General features: G+C 42.8%; 1 protein-coding gene across 8 annotated transcripts in view; it reads left to right on the top strand.

Moving 5' to 3' along the window:
* The first annotated feature begins 2,403 nt into the window (after nt 1-2,403).
* Nucleotides 2,404-15,113, top strand: part of FAN1 (FANCD2 and FANCI associated nuclease 1) — a 32,979-nt gene continuing 20,269 nt past the window's right edge. For 7 of the 8 annotated variants that reach the window (XM_081831508.1, XM_081831505.1, XM_081831501.1 and 4 more), the window contains exons 1-5: nt 2,557-2,652; nt 3,294-4,709; nt 6,880-7,020; nt 9,161-9,362; nt 14,776-15,009. In XM_081831508.1, the coding sequence (XP_081687634.1) occupies nt 3,455-4,709; nt 6,880-7,020; nt 9,161-9,362; nt 14,776-15,009 (1,832 nt within the window). In that variant the 5' untranslated portion in view covers nt 2,557-2,652; nt 3,294-3,454. Of the gene's footprint in view, nt 2,424-2,556; nt 2,653-3,293; nt 4,710-6,879; nt 7,021-9,160; nt 9,363-14,775; nt 15,010-15,113 lie in introns of those variants that run through there. The other variant, XM_081831502.1, reaches the window with a different exon arrangement.

The following is a 15,113-nucleotide window of genomic DNA, read 5'->3' as shown; positions in this document are numbered from 1 at the left end:
TTCAATGCTCATCGTCCGTTCCAGCTGCATCTGACACCCCCCCCAATCCTCAACACACATCATTCACCTGGTTTTCTGGAAGCTAGCTCTTTTCCTTCTTTCTCCCCAGTAACTTCACAGACTCGTTTGCTGGCTCACTCTCATCTCCCTTCTTTTTATTGCACTGTCCAGTCTTCCTGACCTTTTAATTCTCTATTTGTAGTCACTCCGTGGTATCATATATTGATACCATATAAAGCCTGATGATTCCCGAATTTTTATTTCCTGACCTGATTTAATTAATAAATTCAAGTGTCTTCATCCACAACAATGTCTGATTGGCATTTCAAACTTACATGTTGCCATGGTTTGAACATTTGTGTATGCCCCACCCCTCCTGCCCCAAATTCATGTTGAAATGCTAACCCCCAATGTAATGGTATTAAGAGGTGAGGCCTTTGAGAGGTGATTAGGTCATGAGAGTGGAGCCCTTGTGAATGGGAATTGTGCTCTTATAAAACAGACCATACAGGGCTCCCTAGCCCCTTTCACCCTGTGAGGATACAACAAGAAGCCTGGGATCCAGAAGAAGCACCTGACCATGCTGGCACCCTGATCTTGGACTTCTAGCCAAGAGAAATGTGAGAAGTAAATTTCTGTTATTTGTAAGCCATCCAGTCTGTGAGTGGACTGACATGTGTCTGAAACTGAACTCTTGATTTTTTTTCCCCTCCATCCTTCTAGTTGATGGGCCAAAGTTTTTCTTTCCCTCATACCTTACATCTTTTACCATAAACAAATTCTTTTTTTTTAAGATTTTATTTATTTATTTGACAGAGAGATAGAGAGCACAAGCAGGGGGAGCAGCAGAGGGAGAGGGAGAAGCAGGCTTCCCGCTGAGCAGGGAGCCCAATGCGGGGCTCCATCCCAGGACCCTGGGATCATGACCTGAGCCAAAGGCAGACGCTCAACCAACTGAGCTACCCAGGTGCCCCTACCATGAACAAATTCTGTTGGTTATACCTACTCAATGTATCCAGAATCTTGGCTATTTCTTAGAACTGCAACATTAGCCCTCTGACCCAAGCCGCTGTCATCTCTCCCCATCATCTATGCTTAACAGGGGGAGTTGTTCCTCCATATCACTCACAGTAAATGCTAAAATCCGTGTGACCAGCCAGGCCTTTTATCAAATGTCAGCAGACTATAGCCAGAGGCCAAATGTGGTCAGCTATTTGTAAATAAAGTTTTATTGTAACACAGTCACACTCATATTACATATCCTCTATGGCTGCTTTCACACTACAACAGCAGTGTGACCAGAGGCCCTATGGCCAGCAAAGCCTAAAACATTTATTACCTGCCCTTTACAGAAAATGTTTGGTACCCTACATGATCTGCCCTCTGCTACCTCGCTCACTTCCCTTCTGCTCCAGTGACTTGTCTCGGCTTTCTTGGTGTTTTTAGATTTGTAAGGCAAGTTTCTACCTCAGGGAACACTACCTGTTGCTGTTTCATCTGCTTGCAATTCCCTTCTCTCAAGTATTCACTGCTTTACCTCCTTCAAGTCTGCTCAAAGATTACCTTCTTCAGCGAAACCTTTCCTTACCACTCTTTCATATTGTAATCCTCCTCCCTGCCCTCCCCCTGAGGTTCCTGGCTTTCTCTTCAAAGTATTCATCTTTTAATTGTCTACATCGTTGATTTTTTTTGTTTTTTCTCTGTCTTCCTCCACCAGAATGCATTCTCCAGGAAGGCAGGGATTTTTCTCCCATTCCTCATTCTGTTCACTGCCATATTTCGAGCATCAAGGACATTACGTGACAGGAGGTAGGCACTCAATACATATTTGTTGGTGAATTCCCTATTCATGTCCCTTTTCTCTTTGGCCTGCTCATTTATTCATGCATTCATCTTACACGTATTTACGGAGTAATTACACCGTGCTGGCCCCAGATATAAGCACTGGTAAAGGGCAACACGGGGCCCCTGCGCTCAGGCATTCTGGATCATTCTTGGGGATGCTGGAACCAGCTGGTATCAGTGCTCAAGAGCTGAGTGATACACTTTCTGTTTCAGGTAAATTTTTCCGTTGTTAAGCAGCATTATACACTAAACTGTATAACTTCACAATGAAGCCATATGAAAACCAGGTATAATGACTACTCCACACTCACTACTCCTAACTCCTTGACTACATTTTATTGTTCCTTTGCTCCTGAGGTTAGTCACATGTACTGCAGCAAGGCGGCGGGGAGCACATCCACGGGAAAGTCCAGCGCCGCGCTGAGCCCTCCTCGCGGACTCGCGGGCGCGGGGTCACTGGCGCCCCCGCGTGCATCTGCCCGCAGGAGGCCGCTTCGTCGTGACACTGAGTGCGCCCCGCCACAGGCCACCTTCCCACCGGCTCGGGACAGGGGTTCCTTCCGAGTGCATGTCTCCAGGTGTGGAGGAGGGGGTGCACGGGGGGGGCCTCTGGACAGCTCGGCCAGCTTCGGCCCCTCTGGATGGGGGAAAGCCTTTACTGTGGAAGGGAGGAGGATCGATCACTCGGGCCTCCATTTGCCGAGCCTGTGCCGAGCCGAGACGCGGGGATCGGCTGGGAATGCCTGGGCGCGCGGAGCCCGGTGGGAAGCGCGGGGTGGCCCGCTGGGGTCGCGGGCTGGCTTTCTGGTGGGCGCTGCGGGCTCGAGGGGATCGCGCGGGCGGGTAGAGGCGGCCGGGCGGGGAGGGCGGAGGAAGGGCGGACGGGAGGGCGTGGTGGCGGAGCCCAGGTGCGAGTCCCAGGTGCGTGTCCCAGGTGCGCGCACGCGGCCCCAGGGGGAAGGGCAGGCCGTGCTCCCCAGAGCCTCGGAAGTTCGGTGGCCGAAGCTGCATTGGGGACCCCAAGCGTGTTGACAGATGCCCGCGACTTGGAGGGTTCCTCTCTACCGGCCTGTGAGACTGAAGGGACTCTGGGGATCGTGCAGATAGATAGGCATTCTCTTCGCCCGGAAACAGTTACTGATGCAGTGGTTTTAAAAAGGGATCTGGAATAGTTAGATTTTCCCTTTTTAAAAAAAATGGATAATTTTAGAGCGTAAGAAGTCTCAGAAATTATCCCTGCGGAGCAGGGTTGGGCTCGTTTTATGGCTAAGGGTCACACCGAGATTGCATGTAGACCTGGAAGTAGAGCCCTGTCCCAAGTCCAGGATTTTCCTCCTTATCTCAAGGGATAACTGCCATTGCATATTTTACTTTACACATCCCCCCCCCCCCCGCCACGTTGTTGAATTCATAACCGTTTTTAATCCACGTGTTGTTTTATTTTGTAGGAAGAAGAAATTGACTAAATGAAAAACATGAAGTCAAATAGAATTAGAATCCCACTTGCTATTATTTCAAGTCAGGGACGTAAAAGTATACCAGTGCTGTCTTTCCCCAGTGATATCCTGGGTTTCATTACTGGAAACACCCCATTTTTCTAATACTCATTATGTCCGGAGGGAAATCTCCTGTGAAGAAAAAAGCTCGTAGAAGTTTATCAATCAGTAAAACTAAAAAAAATGAGTGTAACTCTATTATTTCGTTTTTTAACAATGTCCCACCTGCTAAACTTGCCTGCCCCATTTGTAGTAAAATGGTGCCGAGATACGACTTAAACCGGCATCTTGATGAAAAGTGTGCTAACAATGATGGCATTGCCCCAGTTGATCTGAGGCATGTTGGCTTAGAGAATTCAAATGGGTCCCCAGTAAATTTAACCAATACTGTCTTAGAAAATGTAACGCCAGAAAAGTTGTCACCATCAAAGACAAGTTTAACCCCTGAGCAAAGTGATTCGGCAAAAATGGGCATAAAACAGACCAGCCCCTACTTTAAAAATAATAATGACTTGGCATGCAAAAGTCCAGATAAGCTGAGACATCATAATGTGAAAGTCATTACTTTGGGAAGCCTATCATCTAAATTGTCCAGAAGATACATAGAGGCTAAAAGATCAATATGTAAGGGGAATGAAGAATTTGCCAGTAAGAGTCCACAGAGTCCCTCGTCCACAGTGCTTAGGAGCCCAGTTGATAAGTGTTCAGAGACTGAGGACAAGGATCAAATTTTGGAGAACAGTTCTCAAAAGGAAAACGTGTTTACCTGTGACTCTCTTAAGGAACAGAGAACTTCTGAACATACTGTAGAAGGCGCTAAAGTACTGGAAGCTGAAAGCCAAAAGGCTACCCAGGAATGTGGGAGATCACCCCTCACCCCTGCCTTCTCAGATAACGCTTCTGTGTTATTTTCACCAAATTTAACTCCTGGGAATCCATTGAGATCTACTTCAGAGGACAGTCTTGAGTGGGAGACTATCACAGGAATAGATGGTAAAGATGTTGAAAAATGTGAGGCAGGTAGTTGTGAAGAAGTAAAAATGACTGTTGCTTCAGATGCTAAAACACAGTTGTCAGATTGGGAGGCAAAATCTCATAGTTCTACACATGATGATTCTAAAGGTTGTAACATCCAGGACCTTCTGGAAGGTGACAGTGACTTAAAGAATGAAATCACTTGCAGAATTCCTTCGGAGCAGGGGTCAAGCTGTGATGTTCCTGATAGAACAATTACAGTACCACCAAGTCATCCTTACTACCTTCAGAGTTTCCTGGTGGTGCTGAAAGCTGTATTTGAGAACGAAGAGGATAGGATGCTCTTCGATGAACATGAGCAGGAAATTGTAACTAAATTTTATCAGTTATCAGGTATCTTAACCTTGTGTGCTTCCAAGTTTTTGTTTTCCATTTGCTGTCCTGATTTGGCCAGTAATCTAATGACCACAAGGAGTCAGTGTGGTTCTGTGAGTCCTCTGGGAATACTCAGGGAAATCAGCCAGCTACAAGGTTTGAGAAGAATATGCTTGAAAAAGAGACAGGATTTTGTGTCTGGTAATGTCTGCTTCTGTGGTATCATCTCCTTACAAGCTGTACTTTGGTTTTAATGGAAGCAGCTGTGTTTCCTTTATATGTATATTTGAAGGTTGTAAAACAGCCTTTTCCAGGTTAAAAAAAATACAGTGATTTAGAAAAGGGTCCTTTGCATTCTGAGCATGTAATCAAGCTTAACTTAGGTTCTGTTGTTTTCACCTACCATTTTCTCAAAAATGAAGTAAAATACAGGAAAGAACAAACCAAGGTATATTAAGGCATATTTTTTTCCTCCGATAATATTTTAGGTTTCTGGGCCCTGCCTTTTAAGGTCAGGGTGTGGAGGAATTGGAAACTTTCAGGCTAAATTGGTGCATTTAAAAATATTGGTCTGTGCTCAGTTCCTTGGCAGCCGGTGGTGGTTCTGTGCTGACAGTGCAGATTTGGAGCAAAAGCCACCCTTGTTGCACTGCTAATCCAACGGGCCATGATGGCTTTGTGGAGCCAAGTTCCCCCGGAGGTAGGAAAAGCTTACTTGGGGGCTACACTGATCTCTCATGGTTTGCAGTCAGGTCTGACTCTTGAGTTAAAAAAAACAAATACTACCAGTAATGTTCAAGAGGAGGGTTTTTGTTTTAAGTAAACACAGTGGAATTAGAGTCTTTGTATTACTTTTTAACATGTGAGTGATACTTCTCTGGGCACAGTTGCATAAATTATCCACACAGCCTCCATCTCCACTTGTGCTGTCCTCACCAGAACATGGGCATAAATGACACCACATTGACTCTTCTAACTACAGAAGTCACAGATCTTTGGTTGGCTGCTGCTTGCATTCGTGTGAGCATTCGAGTACTCCATGGCTCTGTGCTTCTGTATAATTGAGAAGTATGAATAGTTTACCTAGTGCAAGTTCTGTAGATTCTTGTGTGTGGCTCCCCACAGATATCATTTGCAATGTCTCTGTGTGAAAATAAGTGCTAATCGAGTTGGCCTCTTTAAAGAAAAAAGGGGGATTTTAAAAGTTGAAGATTTAAGAAGTATAATTATAGCATTTTAGAATTGGCAGAAATTTAAAGATAATCCAGATAACAGGAAAACTGTGATCAGGTTAATTAAATAGCTTTACCAAGATCACTGAGTTAGGGATGGCTGCCTTACCAAAGCTACACATATTTTGAAAATCTTTTCAGATTATTTTCAGCCAACAATAGAATCATGCATATTAAACTGAAAGCAGAGAACAGAATAACTGGAATTCTGGGTAGGGCTTCTCTAAGGGAGGAAAAACGGTGGTGGCTGGAAAATGGGAATCCTGGTTCTTCGAACTTTTGAAATGGCCAATAACCACTATCAATATTGGAACTTTTTAGTGGTTGATCCACCAATAATCGAATACCTCATCTTGTTTAATCTTTTCACCAACTTTGGGAAGATGGTGTTATTGCCCCAGCCCCCCTTTTTTTTTTAACAGAAGAGAAAATGGAGTCTCAGTGAGGTTCATAGACTTGTATAGTTCAGAAGTGGCAGAGCTGGCCCAGGGCTTCCCACCCTGGATGCTCTTCCTGTCCTGTGGTGACAGGCACACAGGGCAAGGAGATGTCTCCATGGGGACTTCTATCTGAAATAAATTATATTTTCCAAAGGAAGAGAAAGATTTTCTTGGAAGATCATTTGAGCAAGCATTGAGTGTATTTACTTACTTTTTTAAGATGTATTTTAAGAGAGAGCACAAGTGTGCGTGTTGATGGGGGGAGAGGCAGAGGGAGAGACTCTCGAGCAGACTCTCCGTGGAGCCCCATGCGGGGCTTGCTCTCATGACCCATGAAATCATGACCTGAGCCAAAACCAAGAGTCAGATGCTTAACCGACTGAACCACCCAGGTGCCTCAGCATAAGTGTATTTTTAATAGAATGTATTTTACTTTTAAACTCAGTTTTAAAACGTGAATATTGGTTGTGTTGAGAAGAGAGAGATTTTTCACTATTTTTCTTAACTTTATTGCAGCTAGTGGTCAGAAGTTATATGTAAGACTTTTTCAACGTAAATTCGGCTGGATTAAGATGAATAAATTGGAATACGAAGAGATTGCCTCTGACCTAACACCTGTGATTGGAGAATTGCAGCAAGCAGGCTTTCTGCAGACAGGTATGATTAGTCAAAGGAAATGTAAAATGAAAATAGGACATGAAGAACTAAGTTCCTGCAGAACAGTGGTGATAACTAGTATGGTGTCCTCTCCCAGTTGGTGCCTGGTAAATAGTAATTGTTTTTGTTTTTGTTTTAGTTGAGTTTTTAACCTTAGGACAACACATTATTCATGTTAAAGCCATTATTAGCCTGGATGAAGACTACTGTTGTTTTCTTGACTCATGTTTAGGACGATAAAGTCCTCTCCGGATAGCTATGTGGCTGTGGGCCACCAGAGAAACTCCTCCTTCTCAGCTCTCACCTTCCAGCAGGAATCTGACTCATTCAGACACCTCATCTTTGTGATAGAATAAAGCTCGTTTGCTTGCAGCTAATATTGCCTCTGCAAGCTTCATCCACCCCCTCCTGAACACACATAGAGCTCTTAGAGTTTCGAAGTTCGTTGATTTAAGCTGAGGAGACTGTTAGGTAGCCTTGCTGGTCTTGTCCTTGAGCACCTACCCATACTGAATGTAGTATTGTACTGGAAATGTAGGTGGAGGGAGAATGGGAGTCTTGGGTAATTGCTGACAGTTTAGACCGAAATAAGCAAATCAGGCAAAAGCCAGGTGGTGTCTGTGTGGAAGTTTGTTGAGGAGAGCGGTTAGTAAGGTGAGGTTAGGTGCGGTGGTGGGGCTGGGGGCAAAGCAGAGAGGTGCCGTGAAGAAGTTCGAATGTGAGGGACTAGGCAGCGGGACACGGGGCCCTGCTTGGAGCACTGCTTCCCGCATGTCAGTGCCCTAAGGGTCACCTGGGAGCTTCTGTCCTTACCTGACTTGGAGCATTTAATGCAGATTCATAAATTCACAAGTTTGCTAGGCATCCCAGGGGAGCCTTGACTTACCTTTAAATGACCTTTAAGCAACAAAACCAGAACCCCAGTGGCTCATTGTTGCACTCAATCAAGTCCAAGTCCTGCCGTCGATGTGCACAAGCCCGTGGGCCCGGGCTCTGCTGCCCTTCCTGCTTACTCCACCAGCGCTGCAGAGCCCTTGGTGTTCCTCAGCGTGCTCGGTGCACTCCTCTCTCGGAGCCTCATACTTGCTGCCCCACGCTCCCTGGCTCCCTGCACGTGCTCCCTCATTTCATCTCACTCTGCTCTGTGTCAGCTCATCAGAGATTTGCCTGACTGCCCTGCGTACATAGCCAGCCCTCCCACCACGTTCGCTTTGCCTTCGTCAGTTTTGTCTTTCTTTATAATAGTTATCAGCACATGACACGTAGACTTGCTTATTATGCAAGGAGGTGAACTCCTGGTGGGTCAGGACTTGGTTTGTTCATTGTAGTGTGCCCAAGGCCATCGAACATTACTTGGTATGCAGTGTGCACCCAATAATTAGTTACCAAATGGAGGAAAAAGACACTGCCCTAAGTTGTAAATGCCTTGAAGGCAGACACCAGCCAGGTCTGACTCAGCTGAATCCTGGGTCTCGCATGGTGTCTGGCTCCCATAATAGCAGACATGTCGATGTATGCTGAGTGAGTGAACCCATGAAAGGGTGTCCAGCCGGAGCCTGTGGGGAGGGAGGAGAGCTGATGGTCAAGTTTACTCTCTGACCTGTTTGGGAGAGATCGGGTTGGAGGCCTTGTAATCAGAGAGCAAATACACCAGTGAGTTTTTTAGGAGGATTTCCAAAACATAGTAGCTATCCGTATGTGTCTTTATTTTATTCAGACTTTCCTTTACTTTTTAGTGGGAAATTCTATTTTCTAACTTTTATGAGATACCTATTTTCCATATTCTGTAATAATTGGTTTGGCAAACTAATCACAATGTCTTTTTAAGAGAGGGAGGGGGGCGGGGCAGTGGGAGAGGAGGAGAGAGAATCTTAAGCAGGCACCATGCCCAATGCAGAGCCTGATGCGGGGCTCAGTCTCACAACCCTGAGATCATGACCAGAGCCAGAAATCAAGAGTAGGATGCTTAGACAATGGAGCCACCCAGTGCCTCTACTAATTACAATTTTACCGTAGAATTTCATTATATTTGCATCTAACTAAGCTTCATTCTTCTTAAAGTAAATAGAGCTAGAAAATAGTAAAATCTTTAAAACTCTGGTTTTGTTTTTGTTTTTATTTTTTTTCAAATCCGTTTCAGAGTCTGAGTTGCAAGAACTCTCTGAAGTGCTTGAACTGCTTTCTGCTCCTGAATTAAAAACCCTGGCGAAGACCTTCCACTTGGTGAATCCCAACGGACAGAAACAGCGGCTGGTGGACACCTTTCTCAAATTGGCCAAACAGCCTTCAGTTTGCATGTGGGGCAAGAATCAGCCTGGAATCGGTGCAGTGATTTTAAAAAGGTTTTGTTGGATATTATTACAGTAAAAACATATAAAATGTTGATAGTGCAGATTAATTTATGATAACAGATGGTACATTTTTTGAATTATAATTGCTTATTTCATTTGTAGTTAGATTGAGAAGGCAGAAGAGCCTTATAACAATAGCCTGGATTCTTTCTTGGTTTCTTATTAATAATTCTTGTAATACTATACTAGGACCAAGAAACATCAGGAGGCAGTAGGCATTTGGTAAATTCTAATATTTTATTACTCAAGAAAAATGCAGTTTTAATTACTATTCCTACAGGATTTAAGGGTAATATATTTGGTCAAATATTTATTTTAGTCAACATTTTATTGAAGTGTAATCTGTCAGTCTTAATATGCAACTTTTCTTCAGTTTAGGACATAAAATTGACCAAAAGCTGTAGTTTGTTTCTTTTGCTTTTGTGAAGATGTTGAACTGTTTCAATTTGGGGAAAGATATAAAAACTTCGAGAATTTATTTCTTCTACTCACATTATCTATAAAATACAACAATATTAACTTTAGTTTGGGAATCCACTGTTCTGGAGTTGTTGAGGATGACGTGAGTGATGCTTTTGAAAACACTTTAAAACAATATCAGTGTTATTTATTTTGTCTAATATATTATGTGTATATCTGAATATACACACAGACATATGTGTGCATGTGCACAAGGAACTTTCAGCTGTTATGTGCCAAGAGCCCGTCTTTATTGGGAAGATACTCCAAATACTAATCTTTTATAAAACATAGGTATAAACAAGGCATGCATTATTAAGAAAATTGTCACTAACACTTCAAAAAGTTTATACCATAGATTTTTAAAAAATGTTTTAATTATTTATAGTTAAATGTCTTCTAAGTCCTTTCTTTTTAAATTTTTTTTATTTTAAAGTTTATTTTAATTCCAGTCAGTTAGTATACAGTATCATATTAGCTTCAGATGTATAATATAGTGATTCAACACTTCTGTACAACACCCATTGCTCGTCATGACAAGTGTACTCCTTACTCCCCATCACCTATTTAACCCAACCCCGTACTCCCTTCCCCTCTGGTAACCATCAGTTTGTTCTCTATAATTAAGTCTGTTTCTTGATTTCTCTCTCTCTTTTTTCCCTTTGCTTGTTTGTTTTGTTTCTTAAATTCTACATGAGTGAAATCATACGGAATTCGTCTTTCTCTGACTTATTTCACTTAGCATAATATTCTCTGGCTCCATCCATGTCATTGCAAATGGCAAGATTTCATTCTTTTTTATGGCTGAGTAATATTCCAGTGTGTATGTGTGTGTGTGTGTGTGTGTGTGTGTGTACCACATCTTTATCCATTCATCAGTTAATGGTAATGGACACCTGGGCTGCTTCCATAAGTTGGCTATTGTAAATAAAGCTGTTATAAACATCAGGGTACATGTATACCTTCGAATTAGTATTTTTGTATTCTTTGAGTAAATACCTAGTAGTGCAATTGCTGGATCATAGGATAATTCTATTTTTAACTTTTTGAGGAACCTCCATACTGTTTTCCAGAGTGGCTGCACCACTTTGCGTTCCCACCAACAGTGCGAGAGGTTTCCCCTTTCTCCACATCCTTGCCAACACCTGTTGTTTCTTATGTTTTTGATTTTAGTCATTCTGACAGTCATTCTGTGAGGTGGTATCTCATTGTAGTTTTGATTTGCATTTCCCTGATGATGAGTATCTTTTCCTGATGAGTCTGTTGGCCATTTCGACGTCTTCTTTGGAGAAATGTCTGTTCATGTCTTCTGCCCATTTTTTAAATTGGATTATTTGTTTTTTGGGTGTTGAGTTTTGTAAGTTCTTTATATATTTTGGATACTAACCCTTTATTGGATGTTATTTGCAAATATCTTCTCCCATCCCACAGGTTGTCTTTTAGTTTTATTGATTATTTCCTTCACTGTGCAGAAACTTTTTATTTTGATGTCCTGATAGTTTATTTTTGCTTTTTTTTCCCTGCCTTAGGAAACATATCTAGTAAGAAGTCGCTATAGTTGCTGTCAAAGAGGTTACTGCCTGTGCTCTCCTCTAGGATTTTTATGGATTTCTGACTCACATTTAGGTCTTGAATCTATTTTGAATTTATTTTTGTGTATGGTGTAAGGAAGTGGTCCAGTTTCATTCTTCTGCAAGTTGCTGTGCAGTTTTCCTAACATCATTTGTTGAAGAGACTTTTTCCCATTGGATATTCTTTCCTGCTTTATTGAAGATTAATTGACCATATAATTATGGGTTCATTTCTGGAATTTCTGTTCTTTTCCACTGATCTATGTGTCTGTTTTTGTGCCAGCACCATACAGTTTTGATGACTGCAGCTCTGTGGGAGCCTGGCTGGCTCAGTTGGTAGAGCATGGGACTCTTGATCTTGGGGTTGTGAGTTCGAGCCCCATGTTGGGTGTAGAGATAACTGATTACTACAGCTTTGTAATACAACTTGAAGCCTGGAATTGTGCCTTGGCTATTTTGGGTCTTCTGTGGTTCCATACAAATTTTAGGCTTGTTTGTTCTAGTTCTGTGAAAAATGCTATTAGTATTTTGACAGGGATTGCATTAAATGTGCAGATTGCTTTGGGTAGTATAGACATTTTAACAATATTTGTTCTTCCATTCTGTGAGGATGGAATGTCTTTCCATTTCTTTGTGTCATCTTTAGTTTCTTTTATCAGCGTTTTAAGTTTTTAGAGTACAGGTCTTTCACCTCTTTGGTTAGGTTTCTTTCTTTTTAAAGATTTTATTTATTTATTTTGACAGAGAGAGACACAGTGAGAGAGGGAACACAAGCAGGGGGAGTGGGAGAGGGAGAAGCAGGCTCCCCGCTGAGCAGGGAGCCTGATGTGGGGCTCGATCCCAGGATCCTGGGATCATGACCTGAGCCGAAGGCAGACGCTTAATGACTGAGCCACCCAGGCGCTCCTAGATTTATTTCTAGGTATCTTACTATTTTTGGTGCAATTGTAAATGAGATTGTTTTCTTAATTTATCTTTCTGTTGCTTCATTAATGGTGTATAGAAATGCAACAGATTTCTGTACATTGATTTTGTATCCTGCATTCTAAGTCCTTTCTTTCTTTCTTTCCTTTTCTTTATTTTTATTTTATTTTTAAGATTTTATTTATTTGAGAGAGAGAGCGAGCCAGAGAGAGAGCACAAGTGGAGGGGGGTGGCAGAGGGAGAAGCAGACTCCCCGCTGAGCAGGGAGCCCGACGCGGGGCTCGATCCCAGGACCCTGGGACCACGACCCGAGCCGAAGGCAGACGCTTAACCGACTGAGCCACCCAGGCGCCCCTATTTAATTTTTTTAAAAGATTTTATTTATTTATTTGACACAGAGAGAGAGCGAGAGAGGGAACACAAGCACGGGGAGTGGGAGAGGGAGAAGCAGGGTTCCTGTCGAGCAGGGAGCCCGATATGGGGCTTGATCCAGCCAGGACCCTGGGATCATGCCCTGAGCTGAAGGCAGATGCTTAACGACTGAGTCACCCAGGCGCCCTGTCTAAGTCCTTTCTTTAATTGTATTTAAGTATTTTATGTTATCCTTATATAACATTTTATAAGTAAGTGAACATTAAAATTAGCAGCCCTGGGTGCCTGGGTGGCTCAGTTGGTTAAGCGACTGCCTTCGGCTCAGGTCATGATCCTGGAGTCCCGGGATCGAGTCCCACGTCGGGCTCCCTGCTCAGCAGGGAGTCTGCCTCTTTCTCTGACCCGCCCCCCTCTCATGCTCTCTATCTCATTCTCTCTCTCAAATAAATAAATAAAAAATCTTTAAAAAAAAAAAAAAGGAAAAAAAATAAAAAAATAAAATTAGCAGCCCTCTCTCAGCATAAGCACTAAGCATATGAACAGAAATAAAAGAAATAAGGTTAACTTTTTTTTTATGCCTGACTTTGGACTTGTAGGAACATAAGATTCTCAAGGCTATTTTAGTCGTGCTAAAATCACTTCCCTTCAAGATTGTACTTTATTTCTTCATTTTGTTGTAGATCCTAGCAATGGAACCCGAGTCTCTGACAGCCCCACAGGAGGGCAGTGCATTGTTACTGTGCTCTGTGTTATTAGGAAGAAACAGAAAAAGGCACATTATTTATACTTTCTTAATCCCAGTAGATAATCATTGTTTATCTTACCATGTTTAATAGTTCCTTCTGAACTCAGAGATTTGGCTACCTGGGGCATCCCTGGGGCTCTGAATGGAGATGGAGGAAGTGGACACTTTGTATCTATCAGTCTTTGTACATGAGTGGTTCTCAATTCAGTAGTGGTGTGGTAGAAATCTCACCCCTGTCACCCTCATGTATCTGATGGTGGCACTAATTTCTACAACAGCCTAGAGATGCAGCACTGCTTTTGGGTTAATAGCTTCTGGGATGGATAGGAAAGAGAGGTCTTCCACTAGGCCAGTGGTTCTCAACTGGGGGCAACTTTGCACTCCAGGGAACATGGCATCTTGGATTGTTATGATGAAGAGGGAGGTGGGTACTACTGGCATTTAGTGAGTAGAGGCCAGTGATGCTGCCGAATACCCTGTAATGCACAGGACAGCACCCTCCTCCCCCACAAAGAATTATCCTGCCCGGATGTCAATAGTGCCAAGTTTGAGAAACCCTGTTCTGGATGGTATCCAAGTTGCAAGAGCCGGAGGGCCCATGTGGCCCTGAATTTAATTCAGACCTCCAGGCCTACCTCGAAGGTATCCAGAATCAAACTGAATTTACTCTGAGGTTACCCTGGAGTGGAGATGTTTCTGGACCACTTTGCACATCACAGAACAGCACCAAATCTTGGTACCACTTCTTGGTTCACAAAATTATGCTACCTGATCAACAGCTTTCGATAATGACATTTTGTTTTATTTTATATTTTCCAAAAAAATTTTTTATTATGTAATCTCTGTGTCCAACACGGGACTCAAACTCACAACCCCAAGATCAAGAGTTACATGCTCTACCGCCGACTGAGCCAGCCAGGCACCCAAATAATGACATTTAAAATAAAGAACTATTATTTAATCTGGATGTCACTTGTCAAGAGGTGAGAATGGCTAATGTCAAACAGGTAATACTTTTGGGAGTTTTCCTGGTATTTTACACATTCACGACCAGTGTAAATCTGTGTTGCTCTTTTATGAGCCAAACCATGTATGAAACCATTTGGAGATAGAATTTCATTTAATCTTCACCATGTCCCTAGGTGGGCTCTGAGCCCCAAAGAGGTTAAGCTAGGCTCCAGGGTCACACAGCTGGAAGTGGTAGATTTACTTTAGGCCTAGAATAATGAATGCCACTTCTCTTTATTTTTTTCTGAAAATAATTTGTAAAATCTAACATCCAAATGCTTCTTAAAAAAACCAGAAAGTTATTTCTCTACTGTATATTTTTCAGAGCTAAAGGCTTGGCGGGACAGTCACTGAGAGTCTGTAAAGGTCCTCGAGCTGTTTTCTCCCGGGTCTTGCTGCTGTTTACATTGACGGACTCGCTGGAAGATGAGGAAGCCGCCTGTGGTGGTCAGGGGCAGCTTTTTCCTGTGCTGTTGGTCAGTCTTGGCCGGATGGAGTTTCCTAGATACACCATCAATCGGAAAACCCAAATCTTTCAAGACAGAGACGATCTCATCAGGTAAGATCATATTAGCTCGTAATAATAACTGTGTCAAACTGTATCTTATCAAGCATTTGTCATGATAATGCTGACCAGAAGTGACTGCCTCACAGCTATAATTC

This window comes from Leptonychotes weddellii, chromosome 9 (assembly GCF_054177405.1).
Source record: "Leptonychotes weddellii isolate Sample4059 chromosome 9, ASM5417740v2, whole genome shotgun sequence".
Taxonomy (NCBI): Eukaryota; Metazoa; Chordata; class Mammalia; order Carnivora; family Phocidae; genus Leptonychotes; species Leptonychotes weddellii.
The sequence above is the reverse complement of the archived record's forward strand: the minus strand, read 5'-3'. Positions and strand labels throughout refer to the sequence as shown.